This window comes from Aristolochia californica, unplaced genomic scaffold (assembly GCF_029961685.1).
Source record: "Aristolochia californica isolate CCGP_79_NKW_82.1479 unplaced genomic scaffold, dmAriCali1.0.hap1 SCAF_2, whole genome shotgun sequence".
Classification (NCBI taxonomy): Eukaryota; Viridiplantae; Streptophyta; class Magnoliopsida; order Piperales; family Aristolochiaceae; genus Aristolochia; species Aristolochia californica.
The window spans coordinates 35,127,505-35,154,516 of record NW_027181881.1 but is presented as its reverse complement, the minus strand read 5'-3'; the positions used below and the strand labels follow the sequence as shown (position 1 = coordinate 35,154,516).

General features: G+C 33.5%; 1 protein-coding gene across 1 annotated transcript; it reads right to left on the bottom strand.

Annotated features, from left to right (window-relative positions):
* Positions 1 to 933: 933 nt before the first annotated feature.
* LOC137955003 (tryptophan N-monooxygenase CYP79A68-like) lies at positions 934 to 5,977 on the bottom strand. Its single transcript, XM_068801891.1, has 8 exons — positions 5,915 to 5,977; positions 5,619 to 5,669; positions 5,495 to 5,562; positions 3,668 to 3,766; positions 3,242 to 3,301; positions 2,932 to 3,115; positions 1,735 to 2,796; positions 934 to 1,560 (listed from the first exon to the last, which is right to left on the bottom strand). Exons 1-8 carry the CDS (start codon positions 5,975 to 5,977, stop codon positions 934 to 936), a joined length of 2,214 nt encoding a protein of 737 aa, XP_068657992.1.
* Between the last annotated feature and the right edge of the window lie 21,035 nt (positions 5,978 to 27,012).

Genomic DNA, 27,012 nt, shown 5'->3' with positions numbered 1-27,012 from the left:
AGAATAAATTCAGAGTCATTATCACTACGCACAATTTTCACCTTGGAAGAAAATTGGGTTTCTACTATGCTAATGAAATTAGTCAGGTGAGTTTGAGTTTCAGATTTGTGGTGCATCAAATAAATTCATGTGCATCTAGTAAAATCATTAACTATGGTGAAGAAATATTGGGGCCTAGAAATAAATATAATTTGGTAACCCCCCAGATATCAACATGCAATATTTCAAAAGATGATTTACTAGAGATTATGCTCAAAGAAAATGACAATCTAGTCTGTTTAGCTAAGGGAAAACTGTACAATTGTTTGAACTACAAGAGTTTTTATTAAAAATAAATAAATGAAATAGATACTTTATTTGAAGGATGCCCGAGACGTTGATGCCAAATACCAGATGGAGAATGTACGTTGATGCCAAATACCAGTGGTGAAAGCTTACATGTCACCTTTGACTGTGTACATGTGCAGTAGATCGGTCAAAATTAGGTATTTGTGATATTAAGTTGAAAAATTGGTTATTTGTGTTATTATTTTTTTAAAAAAATGGGTTGTACACTAGAGGAGATGCTTGGTCCACTAAATTCACCATTGACTATATGGGAATTGGGATCATTACTAACAAGGCAGCATCCGAGCATATTTCATCTATGGTGGAACTTGGGGCGCTAGGACTTATTTTAATTCCACCAACACAAATCGACGATCCATCCTTATAAGTACTACATTTATTAAAAATTTCAATGAAATAAACAGAATTAAATGAGCATAATTGCCAAAAATAAAAAAAAATCACTTCCCATTTCCCCCCATAAATGTTCGTCCTCTCTTACTCTCCACCAATGCAAGCAAAGAAAGAGACAATTAATCTATTTATAACATATAACATATATATATACGTAGTTAAAAATCGTCAAAAGAAATGCTCTCACCCACTCTAGTGGGGTGTATAGAGGTGTGCAGCCAGCCGAGGTTTAGTTTGAGCCAGCAGAGCCTTGGCCAGGAAGAGATCATTTGGGGACTCCGAGAGATCAATGCTTGACGTGCCGGCCGGCACGCTCCAGTTGAAGCCTTGGAGAAGTCTGGCCAGAAGCATGACGGTCATGGCGGTGCCGAGGGGAGCACCCATGCAACCTCTGCGCCCGGTGCTGAAGGAGATGAACCGGAGCTCCGTCTCCAGCAGGTCCACCTCGGCGGAACCCATGTGACGCTCCGGCCTGAACTTGAGCGGGTCATCCCAAACCTTGGGGTTCCTTCCTAGGCCTATTCGGCTTAGCAGAACGTGGGTACCCTTGGGTATGAAGTAGCCGGCGACGGTGGCGTCGCAGCTGGAGACATGCGGAAGGTTGAAGGGGGCAATAGGGTGGAGACGGAATGCTTCCCGAGCGCAGGCCTTCAGGTAGTTCAGCTGTAGGAAGTCTGACTCTTGAACCAGCCTGTCTTTCCCCACCACCCGGTCTACTTCCTCCACCGCTTTGCGAAGCATGTCCGGCTCGTTCAGCATCTCTGCCAGGGCCCATTCAACTGCGTTTGATGGGTTGTCTACTGCTGCGTAGATCAAGTCCTGAAAGTTCAACAAATTAAGCATGCGTTAGAAACTCTTCTGTTTAACCAGGTTCTGAATTTCCAGAGTTATGCTACTTGTTTGAAGAAGGATGAGTGGCGTCTTTCACGATCATGTGAACAAAATTGATTTATAACAGAAACAAATACGGTTCTTCAGTTCTGGCTAACTTACCGCTGTTTGTGCTTTGATTTCTTCCGTCGTAAGCAAAGGTTTCCCACTGCTGTCTTTTACGGAGATGAGAACATCAAGAAGATCCTCAGGCTCCTTTTTCAGTCCAATCCTCCAATCTTTTATTCTTTGCCCAATCACCTTATCGTGGTACTTGTTCACTATCTGGATGGCCTTCTTCATGGTCTTCTCATGCCCATTCAAATCCAACCACCTCAAACAAGGCATATAATCGGAGACGCAGAAAGCATAGACATGGGAGAGCACAGTGAAGAGTGCATCGACGTGCTCCACTTCCTCCATTCCGGGCCCTCCATCTTCCCTCCCCTTCCCAAAGTATCTCTTGTTGAACATCATTTTCCTGATCACATTGCCACTATATTGCCTCACTACTTCCCTAACATCCACAACTGCACCCTCCTCGGAGGATTTGCACTGGCTGTAAACGTATCTGACGAGGTTATCAGCCTCCTCGGTTCTTTTATCATGGAGCCACCGGAGTCTGGCGGGGCTCATGATCTCTGATGCCACGACCCTCCTCATCTTCTTCCACTGGTCTCCCCATGGTGTCACTGCAATGGAGAGATAGCCCCGGCTGGAATACTCCGTTCCCATTGTGAGCGGCCTGGACGCAAAGATTGCGTCCTGTTTTTTCAGAAACTCCCGAGCTATCTCAGGACAAGTGACGGGCACCACATGCACATTCCCAAGCCTGACGCATGCAATGTTTGTGTTCATATCCTTCATGAGTCCCAAGATCCACCGGAACGCCGGCCTGTTGAAGAAGATCTCTGGAAGGTTACCAAGAAATGGCCAAGGAGCCGGTCCTGGCGGAAGCTCAATTACTGACTTGCTCTTCTTCAAGTTATCAGATCTGAACAGCAAGAGGACGAAGAGGAAAGAAGCAACTAAGATGAGGCCGGTGGTGGGAAGCGTAGGCAGTAAACCAGCGGTGATGCTGCTGGTCAGGACGTCGGAGGAAGTGCCCCATGTGAGGGTGAGGAAGGAGGTGGGGAGAGCTGCAGAGGTGTTGTTCTTCATGGCCAACACTTGGGCCATGGGGGACTAGTATCGGTACAGAAGCGCAAGAGGGGGTGAGTAGTGAGAGAGGAGGTTATTTTCCTTATATATTTGAAACCATTGTGATGGTTTTCTCGAGAGACGGGGGGAAGCAGCTAGGAAATCAAGGGGACTACGCACGTTTGGTTTTTGTGCTTGACGTGACCAGGTGACACTGCGGACTCTTGGCCGATTCACGGTGCCGATGGGCGAGAGGCGGCTCCTGGGTAAAAGATGTGGAGTGCGAGAGCGTGTGGGGAAGGTGCGGAATGTGACCTTTATGCTTAGTTTATGGATTCCCGACCTAGTCATTGCTAAGTAAAACCTGAAGGGATGGCGGAATGGGCAATCAAAGAAATAATTTTAAAGTTATTGATTCCTCAGCCACCGATAGCAGGTTCAAAGAACTTCCTCGCTCGCTATGGCAACTTCAACATGTAAAGTTAATCACCATGTAAAACCAATAATCACTGAATTCCCAAATTCACTCACAGAAGTCGAATCCTTGCAACTGAATTTTTTTTAATTTCATTGCCTGCGAACGATAGAGAGTCCAACCCCTACCGAGCAAACTTCACATTTTTGTTGGCGGAGGTCCCATTATGTAATATATCCTTTGCTAACGAATTTCATAAATTCGTTGGTAGAGATGCAACCTCTCTACATATTTTTTCGTATTTAATGAATAAATTTATTAAAAATTAATTAATATAAGATTTAAATATATATAAAATAAGATAAAATAAAATCCCAATTTTTTTTATAGATTACACCAAAAAATTTTAAAAATAGAAAAAAACTATAATTATAAAAATAAATTAAAAATATACGAAAAAGTAGGGGTGACTGCCTCTTAGTCTACATTTGTTGAAAGAACCATAACATAGTCATCTCAAAGTTCTTCATCTTACAATCCTGCTCCTCAATATGATGCTCACACAAATTTGCTAGCAAAAGTGGACTTTTGCTAGCGAATCTGAAATTAATTGGGAGAAGTAAAGTTTCTCCAAGTGAATTTAAAAATTCGTTGGGAGATCTCTTCTCGTGAATTTTCCTCCATCTCGAAAAAAACCTCTCCAAATGAATTTTACCAAATTCATTGTAAAAACTCTTAAAACCTTCACAAATAAAATTTCAATTTGTTGGAAAATATTTTTATTTAATTTTTCTGTACTTTTTCCTCTTTCTTTTTTATTTCATACTTTTTTTCTCTTTCCATTTGTCCTTGGGTAGAGGAATGAAACTCAACTAAATAACCTGGAAAATAATATTTATCCCAGAGAATTATGAAATTCTTTTATTAATAATTACCTATTAATTAGTGAATAATTAATCAATAAAACTTAATAAAGTCGAATTATATAACTAATTCTTGTATTAACAAACCAAATAACCTTGTTGTAATACAAAACTATTTGATCAGAGCTATAATATTAGTTAATTAATTAGCATTAAATACATTAATTAATTGAATAATTAAAAATTAGGTACTTAATTAACTAATTAATTGAACATATTATAATTTTATTATTATCTAATTATTTGATTCAATTAATTTTGTTAGTAGAATTAATGGAGTCGATTCAAACAACCAAAATGATATACTATTTCATTGCAACCAATTCTCGTTAATTAATTAGTAATTAATACATTTACTAATTGAATAATTACTTATTAGGTAAAAAATAATTAAATACCTAATGATTTGTAATGAAATAACTAATCAATAATTTAATGGAACAAGTAGTAATTAATTAATTAATTTGTTAGTTAATTAAACAAATTCTAGTTATACTATTAACTAGTTATTGGATTCAATTAATTTGGTTAATAGAATTAATGGAGTGAATGCAAACAACAAGAATCATATACTATTAACAAGTTATTGGATTCAATTAATTTGGTTAATAGAATTAACTAGTTAATTGAACATATTATAATTTTAAAATTATCTAATTATTTGATTCAATTAATTTTGTTAGTAGAATTAATGCAGTCAATGCAAATAACAAGAATCATATACTATTTGATCGCAACTAATACTAGTTAATTAATTAGTAATTAATGTATTTAATAATTGAATAATTTTTAATTAGGTAAAAAATTAATTACGTGATGATTCGTGATAATTAATTGATTAATTGACCCATTTAATGTAATAACGAATAAATTATTTTGTGAAACATGTAGTAATTACATAATTAACTAATTAATTGAACACATTATAATTATATAATGAATTAATTAATTGATACATTAATTTTTTTAGTATGATTAATTATATTGTTCGTTTTCTTTTCATTTCCTTGATTTTTAATAATTAATTAATTTATTTCCCGTTATTTTATATTTTAATTTTTTAAATATTTTTCCTTTTTTTATTTTTTTACTTAACCCTTTTCTTTATTTTTCATTTTCTTTACTCTTTTTATATTTTTAATTTTTATTTTAATTTTTTTTCTAATTTTTTATTTTTATTATTTTGTCTTTAATATTTATCTATTTGTCTATTTTTATTTATTTATCCTTTTATATTTATATTTAGTTTTAATTTTCTTTTTATTCCTTTTCCCTTAATCTTTTTCTCGTTATTTTTTATTTCCCCCCTTATTCCTTTTATGTTTTTCTTTTTTCTTTTTTCCCTTATTTTCTCTCTTATTTTCTCCTCTTTCTCTTTTACTCCTTTTTCTCTCTTTTTTTCTACCTTATTCCTTTTTCCCATCCTCTTCCCTCTTCTTCCCTTTTACTTTCCTTCCCTTTTCTCTTCAATTTCTGTTAAATTTAGGATCCTTTTTCCAATATTCTGAGCAAGAGAAGAGAGAAAGAAGAAAAAGGAAAGGGGAAGAAAAATCTTGGGTAGAGAGAAGAGAAGAAGAAGAGAAGAAAGGTGTGCGCAAAGCAAAGAGAGAGAGATTTACTCAAGAAAGAATTGTAGAACTTGATTAATTTTGAATTACAATACCTCTATTTATAGTAGAAGAAGTGATAAAGTCCTTATACAATCAACCTTTAAGTCTCTTAATTACATTCCAACTCTAACTCTCTAAGATAATTCTATCATGAAAAGATAACACAATCCACTAGAGGTCTAATATAACTTGAACTCCAACTCTTCTTCAATCACGAGGAGATAAGAGAGGAGGTTGGCTCGTGGTCTTATCTTTGTGGGTCCCACATAATCTTCCATCTCATATTGATAAGAGTACTAGCTCGTGGTATCTTTGTGGGTCCCACTTGATCTTCAACTCTTCTAACTTATTCCAGCTTGTGCCTCTTATCTCTTAACTCGTGCTTGCTTGGGTGAGGACTCTTCTAGGCATACCACGTCCTGATAGTGGGTCCCACCAGCTCGTGAACCATGGTGGATCCCACATTGTAATATTCCCCCTCAAGCTGGGGGTAAAAAACATCGTAGATGCCTAGCTTGCTGCAGAAGGTGGACGAAATTTTATGAGTGACTAGTTTGGTGAGAATGTCTGCAACTTGAATTTGTAATCATATATGTTTTAGAGATAAAAGGCATGCTTGAAACTTTTCTCGTATAAAATGCCAGTCCACTTCAATATGTTTTGTTCTTTCATAGAAGATTGGATTTGATGTAATGTGTATTGCTGGTTGATTATCACAATATAGATCCATCAAAGCTTCTTTGTAGAATCCCAATTCACTGAGAAGATATCTTATCCATAGGAGTTCACTAACAATGTGTGTCATGACTCTGTATTCTGTTTCTGCACTAGACCGTGCTACAACATTTTGCTTCTTGCTTCTCCATATAACCAAATTTCCTCCAACTATCGTACAAAATCCTGAAGTAGATTTCCTGTCATCCGGCGATCCTGCCCAGTCTACATTTGAGAATCCTTCGATATTGAAGTGACCATGATTTTTATAGAGAAGCCCTCTTCCTGGTGCTCCTTTCAGATATCATAATATCCTTTCATGTGCTTGCGAATGACAAAGTTGTGGTTTGTGCATGTATTGACTCACCACACTTACTACATACGATATATCCGGCCTTTGTTACACACGTAAATAAGTCTTCCCACTAATCTCTGATATTTTACGATGTCTACATCTTTACTAGTATCTGCATATAATTTTGTATTTGAGTCCATAGGAATGTCTCTTGGTTTGCATCCCAGCATTCTTGTCTCCTCCAGCAGATCAAGAGCATAATTCCTTTGGGATAGTATAATCCCATGTCCGGATTGCAATACTTTAATACTCAGAAAATATTTGAGTAGTCCAAAATCCTGTCTTGAATTCTGCACATATTTTTTCTTTTGTTTCTTGGATGCCCATTGAATCACTCTCAGTTAAAATGATATCATCAACATATACTGCCAGAATTACCTTGCCTCTAGGTGTGTTTTTAATAAAAACCGAGTGATCTCCAGAGCATCTGTAAAATCCTGCCCGTATGAGTGTTGAATTTATGGACAAGTGAAATACTTTATTGACATCAATAACTTGTTATAATCAGAGTATATGAACCTCTATTTATGAAGTAGAGTCCAATTACAATAAAAGTACCCTTGCCTAAACTCTAACACTTAAAGATATGTCCTAACATAATTAAATAACTCAATATAGATAAAAGACAAACATAACTCAAACTAAAACTCTTCTTTGACATGACCATAAGATAAGATACTATTGTGAGTCATTGATCTTCCAACTGATGTGATAAGGATGCCAGCTCATGGTAATCATTATGGGTTCTAATTCTTATGGGTTTGGGCCCATCTTGTGGGCCTTCCTTGGTCGTGTGGCCCATCTTATAATAATCTTAGATATGTGGGCCTTCATTGGTCGTGTGGGCTTGAGCTTATCTTCCAACACTCCCCCTCAAGCTGGGGGTGAGAGAACAACATGAACTCCCAACTTGCTGCAAATGATGTGAAGAATATATAAAATGGCCCATCTTCCAATACTCTCCCTCATGCAGTTGCGTCCTTCCATGAGGACCTGTGGCATAAGTGAGAGTAAAAATCACTCCTAGCCGATAAGCCATTGCTTCATACTCCAGTCCTAAAGCTGGATGTAGGGCACATTCCGTCTTCTATTGGTAGTGTGTCTATCGGCATTGCTCTGAAGTGTAGGAGGCATAAAAGCCATTACAGGGGGGGATAACATAGATGTAATAATAAGTTCCTCCGTCATAGTTTCCCAACTGTGATATTTTTTTGATAGGGTCAAATAAATTATGGTATGAGGCCACCTCTTCTTCAATAATAATATCCCCAAAGAGACATAATAGCAACGACTATATATAACACGACCATCTTCCAACACATATAACACGAACCAAATAATAAACTTTGTAAAAGAACCCATGAAATAATCCGGTATAAAAATTTCTTCATTGATGCACAAGCTTCATCTTTTGTACTCCCCCTTTCTTAAATATTTTTGTCACATAAACTTATCCACAACATAAGGAATAAAATACCTCTTTCTTGTACTTCTTGTACTTCTCCCCCTCAAGTTTGGAGGTAATGGCAGTGATCCCAGCTTGAACCAAATATCATAGATGTAGAAATAAGCCCAAATAACAAATATGTATAATAAGCCCTCAAACCAGGGAGAAGTGAGATATTTTCTTGATATATCAACTCAAAAAGTGACGCAAACAATTGGCATAAATTCAGATTTTTCAATACAACTGAATACCAACGTGACATTTGATTCTTCCAATTCGAATATATCTTTCAATATATATCAGATTGACATGATTTTTTTTCCTTCTGAAAGTAGACTTAAATAAATTTCATGAAATTATAACTTAACTTCACAAAATATAATTTCAGAAGATAAATAATTTGATATATTTTGGTCTCTGTCATCTAGTCGAACTAAATATTGTTTCTCCTATTTTCCAGAATGACCATTGACTCTTAAAAGATCAATATCTACTTATGAAAAGATCGTACCAAGGTTTTGTTGAATAGGTAAGAAAATAGACTTACGTATCTTTCATTTGGTATATAATTCTCCATATAAAGTCTCTTTCTTGATAGCATATAATACCTCGGAATTTAAAGCTTTCTGCTGCCGCTCGAACCTCTTTTTCAATCTGACCTTTGCTGCTTCAAATATCGATTTCTCTTTGTGGGTAACTAAGATAAAAAATTGGTTGAATAGGTAAAAGAATAGACTTACAAATATTTCTTTTGATATATATATTTCTCCATATAAAGTCTAGTTCTTGAGAGCAAAAAATACCTCGGAATCTGAAGATTATTGTTGATGCTTGAACCTTTTTGCAATCTGACCTTCGCTCATTCAAATATTGATATCTCTCTGTAGATAATTCAGATAAGAACAAATAGGTTTTCTATGCAAATTAGAGTCAAATATATTTTCGTAAATATATAATTTGTAATATAAAAAACTACGTATAGAGGTAAAAAAAGCAAACCAAAGTAAGGGTGTCGGGACTACAAAAAAAACTACGAACCTAGACTTAGGGTTTAGGGTTTAGATAAAAGAATCACATTACCTCCGTGAGTTGACCGATTCAACTCACAGAACCTGCTCTGATACCATGTTGAATTTATGAAAAAGTAAAATACTTCATTGACATCAATCACTTGTTGTAATCAGAGTACATGAACCTCTATTTATAATAGAGGAAGGTAGTAGAGTCCAATTACAATAAAACTACCCTTGTCCCAATTACACCCAAAATCTAACACTTAAAGATAAGTTCTAACATAATTAAATAACTCAATATCGATAAAATACAAACATAACTCAAACTAAAACTTTTTTTTGACATGACCATAAGATAAGATACTTTTGTGAGTCATTCTTGATCTTCCAAGCCAAGCCATGGTAATCATTGAGGGTCCTAATTCTTATGGGTTTGGGCCCATCTTGTGGGCCTTCCTTGGTCGTGTGGCCCATATTAAATAATTTTAGATATGTGGGCCTTCCTTAGTCGTGTGACTTGAGCTTATCTTCTAACAAGGGCTTCACTAAATTTCTCAAACCATGCACGAGGGAAGGGGTTTAGACCATACAAAGATTTTTTTAGTCAACATACTGACTCCCCCTCAACCACATACCTAGGTGGTTGTTGCATATAAATTTCTTCTTTAATGTCCCCATTCAGAAAGACATTCTTCACATCAAGTGGATATACCTACTAGGAAAAGTTAGCTGCCAAAGATAATAACACTTGTCCCGAGTTCATTTTTGCCACTAGAGAGAAGGTTTCCTCATAATCAATTCCATAACATTGTGTATAGCCTTTAGCCACGAGGCGAGCCTTAAGCTGAGCCACAGACCCATTCGGATTGTGTTTCACAGTAAACACCCATTTGCAACCGATGGGTTTCTTATCTGATGGAAGTAGGACTAGAACCCACATCTGATTTTCATAAAGTGCCTGCATTTCTTCATCTATTGCTGCCTTCCACCCTGGATGTTTGAGAGCCTCCTGATAGGACAGTGGTACTAATATGGAAAAAATAGTAGAGAAAAATTGACAACATGTAAGGGACAGACGATGATGAGACACAAAATTTGATATGGGATGAGATGTAGAAGGTATGGTGCATGATCTGGGTTCTTTTATTTGTGCAATAGGACGAGTACCATATTGTGGGCCAAAAACAACTGGAGAAAATGGACTTACCATGATGGGATCCATAAACTAAGCAAGTGTGGTGTCAGCTAGTGTTTTTGGGGGCTAAGAAGTTGCCATAGCATGGGGCACAACCGCTCGAGGAGAACTTGGTATTGAAGATAAACCTGGAGGAGCATTGTCATAGTAGTATGGAGAGTCTTCAAAAAATATGACATCCTTGGACACAAGTAAACGTTGAAGAGTGAGATTATAGCAAACATAACCCTTTTGTGTACGAGAGTATCTTAGAAAGATACACTTGATAGATTTGGGATCAAGTTTACTATGTTTTGGGGAGGAAATATGGACAAAAAAAACTTGTTTGGTGGACAATGCATTTGGACAACTTGTTTGTTGGAAAATATTTTTATTTAATTTTTCTGTTCGTTTACATTTTTTTTATTTCATACTTTTTTTCTCTTTTCATTTGTCCTTGTGTAGAGGAATGAAACTCAACTAAATAACTTGGAAAATAATATTTATCCCATAGAATTATGAAATTCTCTAGGAGATGTTTTCTCCCCTTCTCTTTTTTTCCTTTTCTTTGTTTTTCATCTTTTTCCCATATTCTCAATTTTTTCCTATTGAAAGAAGAGAATCAAACTGAAAGATGAGAAAAATATTTTCCCAATGAATTTTGAAATATTTTGGGAGAGGGTTCCCCCTCCCACTAAATTTTCAAACTTGTTGGGAAATGTTTTCTTTTATTTTCTCTATGTTGTTTCTCATCCTTTCCTTCTTCCCCTTGTTTTCTTCTTCTCCTTCTTCACTTTTTTTTTTCCCTGTGAAAGAAGATAATAAATTTAGTAAAGATTGTTAATTTAATGTTCTCTTAGCGAATTTTGAATTTCGCTATGAATTTTTTTTAATGTTTCTCTTTGAAAATCTATTCCTTCTTCTTTCTTATTCCTTTCCAATCTTTTCTTCCATATTTACATATTTATTAACATCTCATGTGTATAAATCCTTATGTAACTAATCATTAATTAACTAATTTAAGTAGAATGAAAGAAAAAATAATTTTCATACTTTCATTAACATTCTAAACCTTGGTTCTTTTAAATAATCTTTCAAGTAAATGCATCAATTTTTAAGTAACTTTTCATTTAAATAAAATATTATAAGTATAACCATAGTTTAACATATTTAACAAAAAGCTTTGGAAATCTATGGACAAGAAAAAAAATTCTATCTTATTCTTCATAGTTCTTTTTTACTTCAAAAAAAGGTTCAAATATGGAAAAAATGATAATGAAATGCACTAAATGGATAAGAAATTACCTCTAAATTAAATTTTAATTTCATTTATAAAAAAATAATATTTTTATCTCAAATAGACCGAAAATAAAGTTTTAATCATAATTTCCACTATACTATCTTAATTGTCATATTTTGCATAATTGTCATAATCCTTACATAATTAAAACTTTTTCAATTTAATGAAAATATTAATCGGTCGATGTAATAATTACCTATTACTTAGTGAAGAATTAATCAATAAAAATTAATAAAGTCGAATAATATAACTAATTCTTGTATTAACAAACCAAATAACCTTGTTTTAATACAAAACTATTTGATCAGAGCTATAATATTAGTTAATTAATTAACATTAAATACATTTACTAATTGAATAATTAAAAATTTGGTAAGAAAATAATTGAATACCTGATGATTTGTGCTAATTAAATAACCAATCGACCTATTTAATGTAATAACTAATCAATTATTTAGTGAAATAGGTAGTATGTACTTAATTAACTAGTTAATTGAACATATTATAATTTTATTATTAACTAATTATTTTTTAAAATTAATTTCTTTAGTAAAATTAATGGAGTCGGTTCAAACAACCAGAATGGTATACTATTTCATTGCAACTAATTCTTGTTAATAAATTATTAATTAATAAATTTACTCATTGGATAATTACTTATTAGGAAAAAATAATTAAATACATGATGATTTGTGCGAATTAATCAGGTAATTGACTTATTTAATGTAATAACTAATCAATAATTTAATGGAAAAAGTAGTAATTAATTAATTAATTTGTTAGTTAATTAAACAAATTCTAGTTATACTATTAACTACTTATTGGATTCAATTAATTTGGTTAAAAGAATTAATGGCGTCAGTGCAAACAACAAGAATGATATACTAATTGATCTCAGCTCATACTAGTTAATTAATTAGTAATTAATATATTTAATAATCGAATAATTATTAATTAGGTAAAAATAATTAATTTCGTGATGATTCGTGATAATTAATTGAACAATTGACCTATTTAATGTAATAATGAATCAATTATTTTATGAAACATGTAGTAATTACTTAATTAACTAATTAATTGAACACATTATAATTATGTAATGAATTAATTAATTGATACATTAATTTTCATAGTAAGATTAATTATATTTTTCATTTTTTTTCCAGATTTTTAATAATTAATTAATTTATTTCCAATTATTTTTAATTTTTAATTTTTTTCTCTTTTTAATTTTCATGCTTTCCATTTTCCTTTTTATTTTTTTACTTAACCTTTTTCTTTATTTTTCATTTTATTTACTCTTTTCATTTTTTAATTTTAAATTTAAATTTTTTTCTTATTTTTTATTTTTTCTGTCTTTATTTATTTATTTATCCATTTATATTTATATTTATTTTTTAATTTTCTTGTCATTCCCTTTTCCTTAATATTTTTCTATTTTTTTAATTTCCCCTCTTTTTCCTTTTATGTTTTTCTTTTTTACCTTTTCCCTTATTTTCTCTCTTATTTTCTCCTTTTTCTCTTTTACTCCTTTTTTTTTCACCTTATTCCTTTTTTCCATCCTCTTCCCTCTTCTTCCCTTTTACTTTCCCTCCATTTTCTCCTCAATTTCTATTAAATTTAGGATCCCTTTTCCAATATTCTGAGCTAGAGAAGAGAGAAAGAAGAAAAAGGAAAGGGGAAGAAAGATCTCGAGTAGAGAGAAGAGAAGAAAGGTGTGCGCCAAACAAAGAGAGAGAGATTTACTCAAGAAAGAATTATAGAACTTGATTAATTTCGAATTACAATACCAGTATTTATAGTAGAAGAAGTGATAGAGTCCTTATACAATCAACCATTAAGTCTCCTAATTACATTCCAACTCTAACTCTCTAAGATAATTCTATCATGAAAAGATGACACAATCTACTAGAGGTCTAATATAACTTGAACTCCAACTCTTCTTCAATCACGTGGACATAAGAGAGGAGGCTGGCTCGTGGTCTTATCTTTGTGGGTCCCACATGATTTTCCATCTCATATTGATAAGATTACCAACTTGTTGTATCTTTGTGGATACCACTTGATCTTGAAGTCGTCTAACTTATTCCAGCTTGTGCCTCTTATCTCTTAACTCGTGCTAGCTTGGGTGAGGACTCTTCTAGGCATCCCACGTCCTTATGTGGGTCCCACCAATTCGTGAACCATGGTGGGTCCCACATTGTAACATTCCCCCTCAAGCTGGGGGTGAGAAAACATCGTAGATGCCTAGCTTGCTGCAGATGGTGGACAAAATTTTATGAGTGACTAGTTTGGTGAGAATGTCTGCAACTTGACTTTGTGATGATATATGCTTTATAGATAAAAGACATGTTTGAAACTTTTCTCGTATAAAATGCCAGTCCAATTCAATATGCTTTGTTCTTTCGTGAAAGATTGGATTTGATGTAATATGTATTGCTGGTTGATTATCACAATATAGATCCATCAAAGCTTCTTTGTAGAATCCCAATTCAGTGAGAAGAGATCTTATCCATAGGAGTTCACTAACAGTGTGTGCCATGACTCTGTATTTTGCTTTTGCACTAGACCGTGCTACTACATTTTGCTTCTTGCTTCTCCATGTAACCAAATTCCCTCCAGCCATTGTGCAAAATCCTGAAGTAGATTTCCTGCCATCCGGGGATCCTTCCCAGTCTACATTTGAGAATCGTTCGATATGTAAGTGACCTTGATTTTTATAGAGAAACCCTCTTCATGATTTTTTTTTATTTCAATCTTTTTTCTCCTTTTTCTCTTTTTTCGTTTTCTTTGTTCTTCATCTTTTCCCCATATTCTCAATTTTTTCTTTTTGAAAGAAGAGAATCAAACTGAAAAGATGGGAAAAATATTTTCCCAATGAATTTTGAAATATTTTGGGAGAGGGTTCCATCTCCCACTGAATTTTCAAACTTGTTGGGAAATATTTTCTTTTATTTTCTGTATTGTTGTTTCTCATCCTTTGCTTCTTCCCCTTGTTTTCTTCTTCTCCTTCTTCATTTTTTTTTCCTTGTGAAAGAAGATAATAAATTTGGTAAAGATTGTTAATTTAATGTTCTCTTAGCGAATTCTGAATTTCGCTATGAATTTTTTTCTAAAGTCTCTCTTTGAAAATCTATTCCTTCTTCTTTCTTCTTCCTTTCCAATCTTTTCTTCCATATTTACATCTTTATTAACATCTCATGTGTATAAATCCTTATGTAACTAATCATTAATTAACTAATTTAAGTAGAATGAAAGAAAAAATAACTTTCATACTTTCATTAACATTCTAAACCTTGATTCTTTCAAATAATCTTTCAAGTAAATGCATCAATTTTTAAGTAAGTTTTCTTTTAAATAAAATATTATAAGTATAACCATTAGCGTAACATATTTAACAAAAAGCTTTTGAAATCTATGGACAAGAAAAAAAATTCTTTCTTATTCTTCTTAGTTCTTTTTTACTTCAAAAAAAGGTTCAAATATGAAAAAAATGATATTGAAATGCACTAAATTGTTAAGAACTTACCTTTAATTTTAATTTCAATTTAATGAAAATATTAATATGTCGATGTAATAATTACCTATTAATTAATACAGAATTAATCAATAAAACTTAATAAAGTCGAATTATATAACTAATTCTTGTATTAACAAACCAAATAACCTTGTTGTAATACATAACTATTTGATCAGAGCTATAATATTAGTTAATTAATTAGCAATAAATACATTTACTAATTGAATAATTACAAATTAGGTAAGAAAATTATTGAATACATGACGATTTGTGCTAATTAAATAACCAATCGACCTGTTGAATGTAATCTCTAATCAATTATTTAATGATATAGGTAGTAAGTACTTAACTAATTACTTGAACATATTCTAATTATATTATTAACTAATTATTTGATTCAATTAATTTCATTAGTAGAATTAATTGAGTCGGTTCGAACAACCAGAATGATATACTATTTCATTGCAACTAATTCTTGTTAATTAATTAGTAATTAATACATTTACTAATTAATAATTACTTATTAAGTAAAAAATAATTAAATACCAGATGATTTGTGCGAATTAATCAGGAAATTGACTTATTTAATGTAATATCTAATTAAAAATTTAATGGAACAAGTATTAATTAATTAATTAATTTGTAAGTTAATTAAACATATTCAATTAATAAGTTATTGGATTCAATTGATTTGGTTAATAGAATTAATGCAATCAGTGCAAACAACAAGAATCATATACTATTTTATCGCATTTAATACTAGTTAGTTGATTAGTAATTAATGTATTTACTAATTGAATAGTTTTTAATTAGGTAAAAAATAATTAATTACATGATGATTCGTGATAATTAATTGACCAATTGACCCATTTAATGTAATAACGAATCAATTATTTTATGAAACATGTAGTAATTACTTAATTAACTAATTAATTGAACACATTATAATTATATAATGAATTAATTAATTGATACATTAATTTTTTTTAGTATGATTAATTATATTGTTCGTTTTCCTTTCATTTTCGGATTTTTAATTATTAATTAATTTATTTCCCATTATTTTTATATTTTAACATTTTTAATATTTTTCCTTTTTTATTTTTCTTTACTCTTTTCGTATTTTATTTTTTTTCTTATTTTTTTATTATTTTAGTTTTTAATATTTATATATTTTTATTTTATTTTTACTTAATTTTATTTTATTTTGTTAATTTTTAATTTTTAATTTTTAATTTTCTTGTTATTCCTTTTTCCTTATTCTTTTACTCTTTATTTTTTATTTTCCCCCTTTTTATTTTTGTCTTTTTCTTTTTACTTTTCCTCATTTTTCTCTCTTATTTCCACCCTTTTCTCTCTTTTTTTTTTCACCTATTTTGTTTCCCATCTTCTTCCTTCTTCTTCCCTTTGACTTTCCCTCTCTTTGGGTCTCGTCCATTCCGTTTGATCTAGTTTAATTTTATCTTTAATCTTATTTTTAATCATGCTTTAATCGTACTTTTAATCATGTTGTTTAATCATACTATTACTAATGTTTAATTATGCTTATGTTTTGTTTTGATTTTTAATTATGTTGCTTGAGACATTGATGTGCTATAAAATGTTTTTCATGTAGCAAGGAGAAAAAAACTCATCATGAAGGAGGGGGAATACGATGGGACCGTTGTATGGATTTTATTATAATCGTTTACTAGGTTGGGTGGTCTAGGGAGGGTAGAACATTTAGATAAATTTGTGTCAGCCCAAGTGGCTTCTCAGGGGATGGGGGGCGTGAATTGAGTGTTGACCATATGTTGACTCCCTTATTGCTTTTGATGATAACAAAATTTAATAGATCTAACAACTTGCAAAACTAAGTACTTTTGATACTTTTCCTTCAAGAGTCAATGCATCTCAACTTCAAAAGATTCAAAACAATCAAGCCTACTCAAGATCTTAAACAACATTGATGGACGTCGCTTGAAGAAACACCCACAAAGAAGAAGACAACGAGAATACTAGAGTTCAAGTATAAAAGTCATATGTCAAAAGTCAATCACAAATGTCTGAGAGAATTCCTAACTCCATTCTTTAAGTACAATAGTGAATATGGAGCTTTAGGTCATCCATTGCATACAAACAAGTTTAGGAACATCATAAACATCCCTTAGAACATGTTAGAGCACTAAGACAAAATCATTCTCATGCTTTTAGAGTCAACTTAGTTGAACTAGCACTAGAATGATCGATCAACCTTTGTCCAGGCAAGTGAATTTCACAAGGATTGATCGATTATCCCACATGATTGATCGATCAGACAGAACCATTGCATAGCGATTTCAAATTTCTTCATCTTACGATTTTGCTCCTCAACACGTCGCACACACTACAAGAAAAACATGTTTAGCCAATAAAAAACCCAACATTGGAATCAAATTTTCTAGTAGAAGTGGACTTTTGCTAGCGAATCTGAAATTCGTTGGGAAAAATAAAGATTCTCTAAGTGAATTTAAAAATTCGTTGTGTGATCTCTTCTCGCGAATTTTTATCCTTCTTGAAAAATGCTTCTCCAAAAATTCAATGCAAGAAATCTTAACACCTTTTCCAGTGAATTTCAATTTGTTGGAAAAAAATTTGTATTTATTTTTCTCTTTTTTTTATTTTATACTCTTTTTTCCTCTTTTCACGTGTCCTTTTGCAGGAATAAAACTCAACTAAATAACTTGGAAAATAATATTTCTCCTAGAGAATTATGAAATTCACTAGGAGAAGTTTTCTCTCCTTTTCTTTTTTCCTTTTCTTCATTCTTCACCTTTTTCCCATATTCTCTATTTATTCATTTTGAAAGAAGATAATCAAATTAAAAAGATGGGAAAAATATTTTCCCAATGAAAGACTGCAAAAGAACACGCTCCTTGCACCATAAAGCATATTAAGGCCGTCCAAGAAATTAAAGCTCGAGTTAGACAGTTACCTTGTCTTACCTTGGCCAACCCTCAATGGAAGAAGGCATTTTGAAACTGATGCCTCACATATTGGATATGGGGGAATATTTAAACAATTAAATCCAAAATCTAATAAAGAAGAATTGGTACGAATTTTGGCCTTTGGAAACAAGCGCAATTGAATTATTCAATTGTTAAGCAAGAAATTTTTGCTATTGTTAAATGTATTGGTAAATTTAAGGACGATCCTTAATCAACAATTCCTTCTAAGAGTAGATTGTTCTAAAGCTAAACAAATTCTTAAAAAGATATAATTTTTTTGACATCAAAACAAATATTTGCATAATGACAGGTGGAATTAAGCGCTTTTAATTTTGATATCGAATATATCAAGGGAGAAAATAACTCTCTACCTAATTTTCTCACTTGTGAATTCTTGCAGGGATAACAAAATGTCACATTTTCCTTACATGGGACATCCTCTCTCTGATAGAGGAGGAACATGCCCTGGCAGGTTCAATCCCAATAAAGGGATAAATAAAGGGAGAAATAAAGTTCCCGAAGCATCCTCAACGTAAATGAAGGACGCGGTTCTAGTAAACCCCATTTTTACAACCCTTCCAATTACGGTCGACATTCCGGTCATCAATTGCGAGGATATAGTCGTGACTACTAATCCTTGGAAAATATGTTCCAAGTGGTTAAGAGTCCTTCCTCCCAATAACCAACGACAAATCTTGGTTTGATTATGAGGTAATATGAGGTCATACACATAAACATACTAGGTTTATTGCACTCGGTGTTGAAATTAAGAAGCACCTACAAAATAAAATACCAATTCCTTTATGGGTATAAAAATGGTGGGCAAAATTGGGGCCTCCAATCTCTATTCTTCCTGAACCCATTTAGGATTTATATGGTCAATGGTGAGTCATTCATCCTAATATTAAGGATGTCCAGAATTTGGTGAAAGGATCGGATACATTCTTTTTTTTATAAAATTTTCTCTTTCATGGATATGAAAATAGGGTTTGAAAGTTGATTTCAATGAACTATAGCTGCCAATCTTGCAGCATAATTTCCATGTACGTATGTGGGGTAAATTTCCCACTACAACCATTGAAGAAAAGATTACAGAAATTAAGGCTGTAATTCTCAAATATAAAAATTTAACTCCTCAATATGTGGAACCTCTGACAAAGATGTCACCTTTTGATATTATCAAAGTACAATTAAAAGAAAATTTTCCTAAAATATCAGAAGAAGAGCTACTCTTCAAAGCTCTTGACTCTATTGAAGAGATTTTTTTATCAAAATTAAATAAAAACTCTAAAGATGACCATATGTCAATCTCTGCCCATGAGTACTCCATGGAAAGCAGTCAAGATGGTAATCAAGATGAAGAAGTGGGTTTTAATCCATAATCACAACCCGAAGACCATGATGCATCGCTTGGTGACTACTGAGAGGCCATGATTCACAAAGTTCAATCATGAACTAAGAAAAAACATTTCTTACAAATGAACAAGCAAAACGATTATCAGATCTCCAATCCAATGATCAATGCTTATCTTAGTCTTGATACAAGAACAAGACATCTATTTTTGAATCCTGTGAAATATTTAAGAGAAGGAAAAGAATCAAAACATAGGATGCATACAATAGGACTCCCTAATCTTCGGGGAAGACAACAAAGGTGTCAAATCACCAAACTCATAATGGAAGAACGCTACAAAAAATATAGTTGACAATTGATCAGTCAGGGTAATAAAAGAAGCATCTTTTGATTATAATGGCAAAGAAATCTAAATGCCATATAGTTAGATCACCATAATAAAAAAAAGCTAGACCATAAAAATGATGACTTAAATAAAGTAAAAATTGACTACTTCACATCAAAAGAAAAAATTTCATTTACCGGCATGTCACATCAGCTACAGTATCGCCTGGTAGGTCACATCAACTACAATATTGCAACATCGACATCAACCACCACCACAATGTCTACAATAATAGAAGACACATCAGCAGTCGCCACCACAATGTCTACAATAATGGAAGTCGTGCGTCAAAATTTCCTCACTGGATTTCAAAAGAAGTTGAAATTGATGTAATTTCTTCTTAAAAATCTAGGTTCCAAAAGTTGTAAATAGGGAACCAATTTGTGTGTTTAGGCATCACTTGAAAAGGTCGGAAGTTGTCTCCAAGGTTGCTTCAAGGTTTCTCTAATTGTAAGTCTTTCTTTCTTTTCTTTCCTTTTTTAATAGATGTTGCAATGAAGTTGTTGTTATAATGAAAGTTCTTCGTCATTTTTACCAAATGCAATTTGTCTAAAAGATCCTTTTTATTGGGGATAGGATGTCTAATCCATTTAAGGCAGTCATTAAGTGGCTTATAATTTACCTTTAAACGAGGAACTCTTTTTTGTTCAACATTTTTATTAACTTAAAATGATGTACAACTCCATGGAGAGTAGGATTTAATATAAATATAAATAAATATAATGATTAATTAAATGAGACTGCAAAGCTCAAGGAAGAGCTAATTTTCTTGAAGGGGACAAATGAAAGTCACATAACTAATGCCTTAAGACAAAGTTGATTGATAGACAAGCTATGATGTAATAGGCTTGCTTTTTAGAATAAGAGCTTAGACTTAGAGAAGCAAGTCAAAACATTGTCTCTCAAATCCACAACCAAGAGGATAGTTGGGAAGAACATAATATAAGAAAAATAAGTTCTTTCGCATTTCTCATATTAGATGATACTATTGCTATGAATTGGATCACTATGCCCACATTTGCAAAGTTAAGATTAAAAATGGCCCTTAAATGGTTCTCTATGGGTTATCCCAAAGGATTTGAAGATGTGAGTAAGCCTTACCATGTATACAAATTGAATAAAGCATTATCTAGGTTAAAGAAAGCTCCAAGAACGTGGTATGAAAGACTATGAAAATTTTTAGAAACAAATGACTATAATAGAGGAAGCATAGATAAGACTCTTTTCAGTAAGAACCATGATCAAGACTTACGTATCGTTCAAATTTATGTGGATCATTTCATCTTTGTTTTTACAAATCCCTCTCATTATGAATAATTTTCTAACGTAAAGAAGGATGAGTTTGAAATGAGTTTAATGGGTGAACTCATATTCTTCCTCGGACTTCAAGTAACACAAATTAAAAATGTCACATTCATAATTCAGTCCAAAACACAAAGGGATTGCCTAAGAGATTCAACATTGAAAATCTTAAGTAAATTTACAAACCTATGCGTTCATCCTTGAAACTTGACTCAGAAAACTCCGGTAGGGCCATAAATAAAAAATTGTATAGATGCATGATAGGATCCCTACTTCACCTTTCAGCCAGTAGATCAGATATAATGGTCTTAGTATACCAATGTGCTACATATGAATCCAATCATAGAGAATCTCACTTAGTGGTAGTAAAAGAATTTTCCGTTATCTACTTGGGACACCCAATTTAGGTCTTTGGTACTCAAACTCTTCAGCCATTCATGTAGTAAATCCTTTTCTTATTCCAATGAAAGCATGACACCTCATTTTACCCATTTAAAATAGTGATACCTCTTCCTTTTAAGTGAATTTTTCCTACGACAAGCATTGACTTGGTACTTTAGTTGCACGGAGAGGATTGATGGAACTTATATTTCCATATAAATGGGTCACATTTATACTTCACATGTGAATGGATGATATTAGTCCCATTGTTAGTACACATACTAACAAATCTCAAGCAAGTCAATGGCGGGGAAGGGGAGGGGAATGAAGATTGCTCAATAAATCTTTTATGTGAGTTCTTTGAAAGAAATAACTCATATTGGTTTATGAGACTTGTAAATTAGTTCCAATTAGGGAATTTTATTGTACTACCATATTATTTTTAAAAAATAACACAAATAACCAAATTTTCAACTTAATGTCACAAATACCCAACTTTGACTTGTCAACTACACATGTGTACAGTCAAATGTCACATTTAGAATTGACTGCTTACATGGTGCCACATCAACACCATAGAATCAAACAACACATCACCCTACCACATCATCGGGAAGCTACAACATCCTCTATGTAGGCTTCTTGATGATGTATTGGGTTACACGTCATTAGAGTTTTTGGGTGCTGATGTGACGTGACGACATATCACCATGTAAGCGGTCAAAGTTGGGTATTTGTGATATTAAGTTGAAAAGTTGGTTATTTGTGTTATTATTTTAAAAAAATTGGGTGGCACAGTAAAATTCCCTTCCAATTAACTTAAATTTGTATCCGAACAAGTAGAGGAGATGCTTGATCCACTAAATCCACCATTGACTATATGGGAATTGGGATCATTACTAACAAGGCAGCATCCAAGCATATTTCCTCTATGTTGGAACTTGGGATGCTAGGACTTATTTTAATTCCACCAACACAAATCGACATAATAGAAAAGAAGAATATCCATTAATATTTTTTCTATTTTCTGATTGAATGATACAAATCATATTACATGTATACAAAGGAATGTATCCTGTATAAATACAAATTAAAAATCTTCTTATCTTCAAATCTCAAATCTCCTTATCTTCGAATCTTATCTTCAACACTCCCCTTCAAGTTGGAGTTTATGTTAATGATATCCAACTTGTTGAGTAATGCCTTAAATTGGGACAAAATCATCGCCTTAGTGAATACGTCTGTAGTTTGGTTGTTGGTTCGTATGTGTGTTGTCTTAATCATGTCTACTTTATTATTTTCACGTACTAAGTGATAATCAATTTCGATGTGCTTGGTTCACTCATGAAAGACTGAGTTTGAGGTGATGTGTAGAGCAAATTTTTGTCACAATACAACATGGCTAGCTGAGTATGTATGATTTCGTTGTCTTACAAAACATTATTCAACCAATTAATTTTGCAACATGTAGTAGCCATAAAACGAAACTCTACTTCAGTAGTTGATCGAGCCACCTTGTATACTTCTTTGTTTTCTGAGAAATTGGTGATTGTCCAAGAAATATACAATAACCTATTACTGAACTTCTAGTGTCCCTACAACGAGTCCAATCTGCATCACAAAATACATTTAATTGGAGTGTACTTGTGGAGGATAATAAAATACCCTGTTCTGGACTTTGTTTCTAGTTATGTGGTTTTTCCTTAAATTGGCTTAGAACATGGACAACGTAGACCATATCTGCTCTAGTAATGGTCAAGTAGATCAATCTTCCCACGAGATGCCTGTATGATGAAGGATCATGTAGGAGTTCTTCATCAGATTGTGTAAGAGCTAGGTTTTGCTCCATTGGGAACCTTGTAGGTTTAGCTCCTAGAAATCAAATATCTTCTAATATCTCCAAAGCATATTTTCTTTAGGAGAGGGAAATTCCCTTTGAAGACCTTGCTACTTCTATGCCCAAGAAGTATTTGATTTGACCAAGATCCTTAAGTTTGAATAACTTAGATAATAATTATTTCACATCTTCAATTTGTTGCAGATTGTTACCTACCAAAACCATGTCATCAACATACACAAGTATTGATGTAAAACTTCACTTGTGGGATTGCATGAATAATGAATAATTTTATTTTGACGGATGAAACCCAACAGTCTTTAGGGTTTTAGAAAACTTCAAAAACCACTGTCTAGAAGCTTGTTTCGAGCTGTATAATGACTTGTTGAGTTTGCACACTTGAGTCTCCCTCTTTCGTCCAAAACCTGGAGGTAAGGACATGTATACATCTTCATCAAGATCACCATGTAAGAACGCATTTTTTGAATTTAGGACCCCATGAATAATACCTCGAGCAAGGGAAGAGACAAAGAAAAAAGAGAAAAAACAAAAACTCTCAAGTAGAGAGAGAAGAGAAGGAAAATAAGAGAGATTGGAGATAGAGTACTTCACAAAAGAGAGGAGAAAAAAAGAAGTAGCTTGCTTGAATAATTCTGAGTTACAGTCACCTCTATTTATAGTTGAGGAGGTGATAGAGTCCATGTAAAACTAACCTTAGGACTCCTAATTACATTCCAACTAGAACTCTCTAAGATAAGCCTCTTATGATAAGATTGCATTATCTATTTAAGAGACTAATTTAACTCATCTATAAACACCTTCTTTAAGGACGTGAATCAAGCTAGAGAGCCAGCTCTTGGTCTTATCTTGTGGGTCCTAAATGATCTTCCAGCTCTTGTAGATAGAGATACCAGCTCGTGGTATCTATGTGGGTCCGACTTGATCTTCAAATCTTCTATTTAATTCCAGCGCATGTTCCTTATATCTTAGCCAGGGCCACTTTGTATGAGGACTCTTGTTGACACCTCTCGAGCTCATGGTGGGTCCCACCAGCTTGTGGGGCCATGGTGGGTCCCACATTATAACACTCCCCCTCAAGCTGGGGGTGAGAAAATATCGTAGATGCCCAGCTTGCTGCAAATGTTGGACTAAATTTTTTGAGTGACTGGTTTGGTGAGAATGTCTGCAACCTGGTTCTGTGAAGATACATGCTGGAGAGATAAGATGCCAACAGTGAATTTTTCTCGTATGAAGTGGCAGACTATTTCTATATGCTTTGTTCTCTCTTGGAAGATTGGATTTGACGTGATGTGAATTGCAGCCTGATTATTACAATATAGATTCATAGGTGCTTCTTTGTAAAAACCCAGTTCAGTTAGGAGAATCTGATCCATAGGAGTTCACTAACTGTTTGTGCCATGACTTTGTACTCTGCTTTTGCACAAGACCTTGCAAGTACATTCAGTTTGTTGCTCCTCCATGTAACCATGTTTCCCCAATCATCGTACAATATCCGAAGTAGATTTTTTGTCACCTGGGGATCCGGCCCAGTCTGGATATGAGAATCCTTCGATGTTCAAGTGTTCATGATTTTTATAGAGGAGCCCTCTTCCTAGTGCTCATTTGAGATATTTTAATATCCATTCTAGTGCTTGCCAATGACTGAGTAGTGGTTTGTGCATTTATTGACTTACCACACTGACTGTTGATGTGAAATTTATTTACATCGGCTTTTATACCTCGCAAGCGTACGAATCATTCATGTAATCTAGTGGGAAGCAAGGGTCATATCCACAGGGAGGACTGAATTTTGTGTATTCTTTAGTCAACTAGCCTAACCAAATATGATGAATTAATCTGAATTAAACATTGATTATATCCTAAATTATCAAGCAATGATCTAATTAACTACTTGCACAATAAGAAACGTCAACTCTAGATTTTATCGTGATTCATGCCTCTCTTGAGTACTACGTAACCACGACTCCGAATTCTCAATCCTTGCGTCTAGCCCCTCTCGGGCGCCTAGAGTTAAGGAAAAAGATCGGATTATAATACCAGAATCCAACCTAAATTATAATCCAGCCCTAACTTGCTAATTACTTAGAAAATTCGGAAAAAAAATATTCGATAAACATCAATTCTCAAATCAAATTTAATAAGCATTCAAACCTAAGTTCAAACTATAAGAAACTAATTAAATTAAAAAATGATGGATTACTCCCCTTCTTCTTCCTTTTGCTCAGGCAGCAATTCCGTTCTCATGGTTGCTACGATTTCCAGAAATTAAGGGCTTTGGGTTGCAAGAGCGAGCAGTCGAAAGTGGAGGTGACGCCGGTGAACTGGAATCGAAATTGGCGCCGGAGGAGGTGGTGCGGCGAAAGACGGGATGGAAGCAAAATCCTCTGACCGGCTCTCTCGAGTCTCGGTTGGAGTCCGACTAGGCTCGGGAAGTGGTTAAAAGTGGGTAATCGATGCCAGAGGATGGTCAAAATATGGAATCGGTGCCGGAGGAGCTCTCTTGGGTCACCTCCCAGCCTGGCAAGCAGAAAATGGCAGTGTCAAACTCACCGCGACAGAGACTCTCTCGAGCTCTCCTCGGGTCTGTTCTTGGTTGCCGGACGGCGGTGGACGACTGTGGTGCGCAGCGAACGATGGCTGGAGGGATCCCTCTCGGGTCTCTCTTCTTTCAGTCGGTGGCTGGTTGGAGACTCTCTCGAGCTCTCTTCTCTCCCCGTCTCAAAACGATTTTGCCCTAAAAATACCTTTCCCTTTCATTAATGGCATTTTTGTAAATATCTCCTTCTCCACCCAAGATTCTCATGAAATTCCATAATTGAATCCATAAAAATTATTTTAGGAAGAAATAAACCCTAAAAGCAATGAAATATTATTCAGGAGAGAAAAATATGCAATATAGGCAGTGATCAATGCCAAATTCAATAAATGCACATTTTATTTGAAAACCGATAAATAACCACCTATAACACAAAAATAAGGGTTATTCTATTATAATTAACTAGTTCTCAAGTCAGAATCTGGCATCTATCACACCACCAAACCTAAATCATTGCTAGTCCCTAGCAAAACAACAACAGAACCAAAATTGAGCCTAGGAAAACAAAATGCCACTTTCGTAGGGAACACAATTACATTTAGCGTATGCAACAAGCCGTTAAACCCCTACTTTACGGTAGTGGATGAGTTGTGTCTCGTGAGGGTTTGCATGGAATTTAAAATTCATCTAAATCAACAATATGAAAAGAAAACTGAAGAAAATCTACTCCTCATTAGCATATGACTAACACTTAGTATCGTAAAATGTCTGAAAATCATTTAAAACCCTGCTCAATTTGAAAACCTGTGTAAAATATAATACATTATCAATCCAAATACACTCACGGGTACTCCACCTGAACCAATGTGGCCCATAAGCAATTACTTCAACAGAACAAAGAGGCAACAGATAACAATAAAATCATAGTCACATAACAATTAAGAGAAAATAGTAGAGTAAGCCTGTTGTCTAACAATCTCACAAAAGAAGTATACATATTTTTTTTCT

What these genes read in the sequence shown, in the direction of transcription:
- LOC137955003 (XM_068801891.1), bottom strand. Translation starts at nt 5,977, where the DNA reads ATGGAAGATTATGTGGGACCCACAAAGATAAGACCACGAGCCAACCTC. An exon ending in ACCTCCTCTCTTATCTCCTC is followed by an intron (nt 5,670 to 5,914) that starts GTGATTGAAGAA and finishes ACACCTTTCTTC; the next exon opens with TCTTCTTCTTCTCTTCTCTC. An exon ending in TTTCTTCCCCTTTCCTTTTT is followed by an intron (nt 5,563 to 5,618) that starts CTTCTTTCTCTC and finishes TAAATTTAACAG; the next exon opens with AAATTGAAGAGAAAAGGGAA.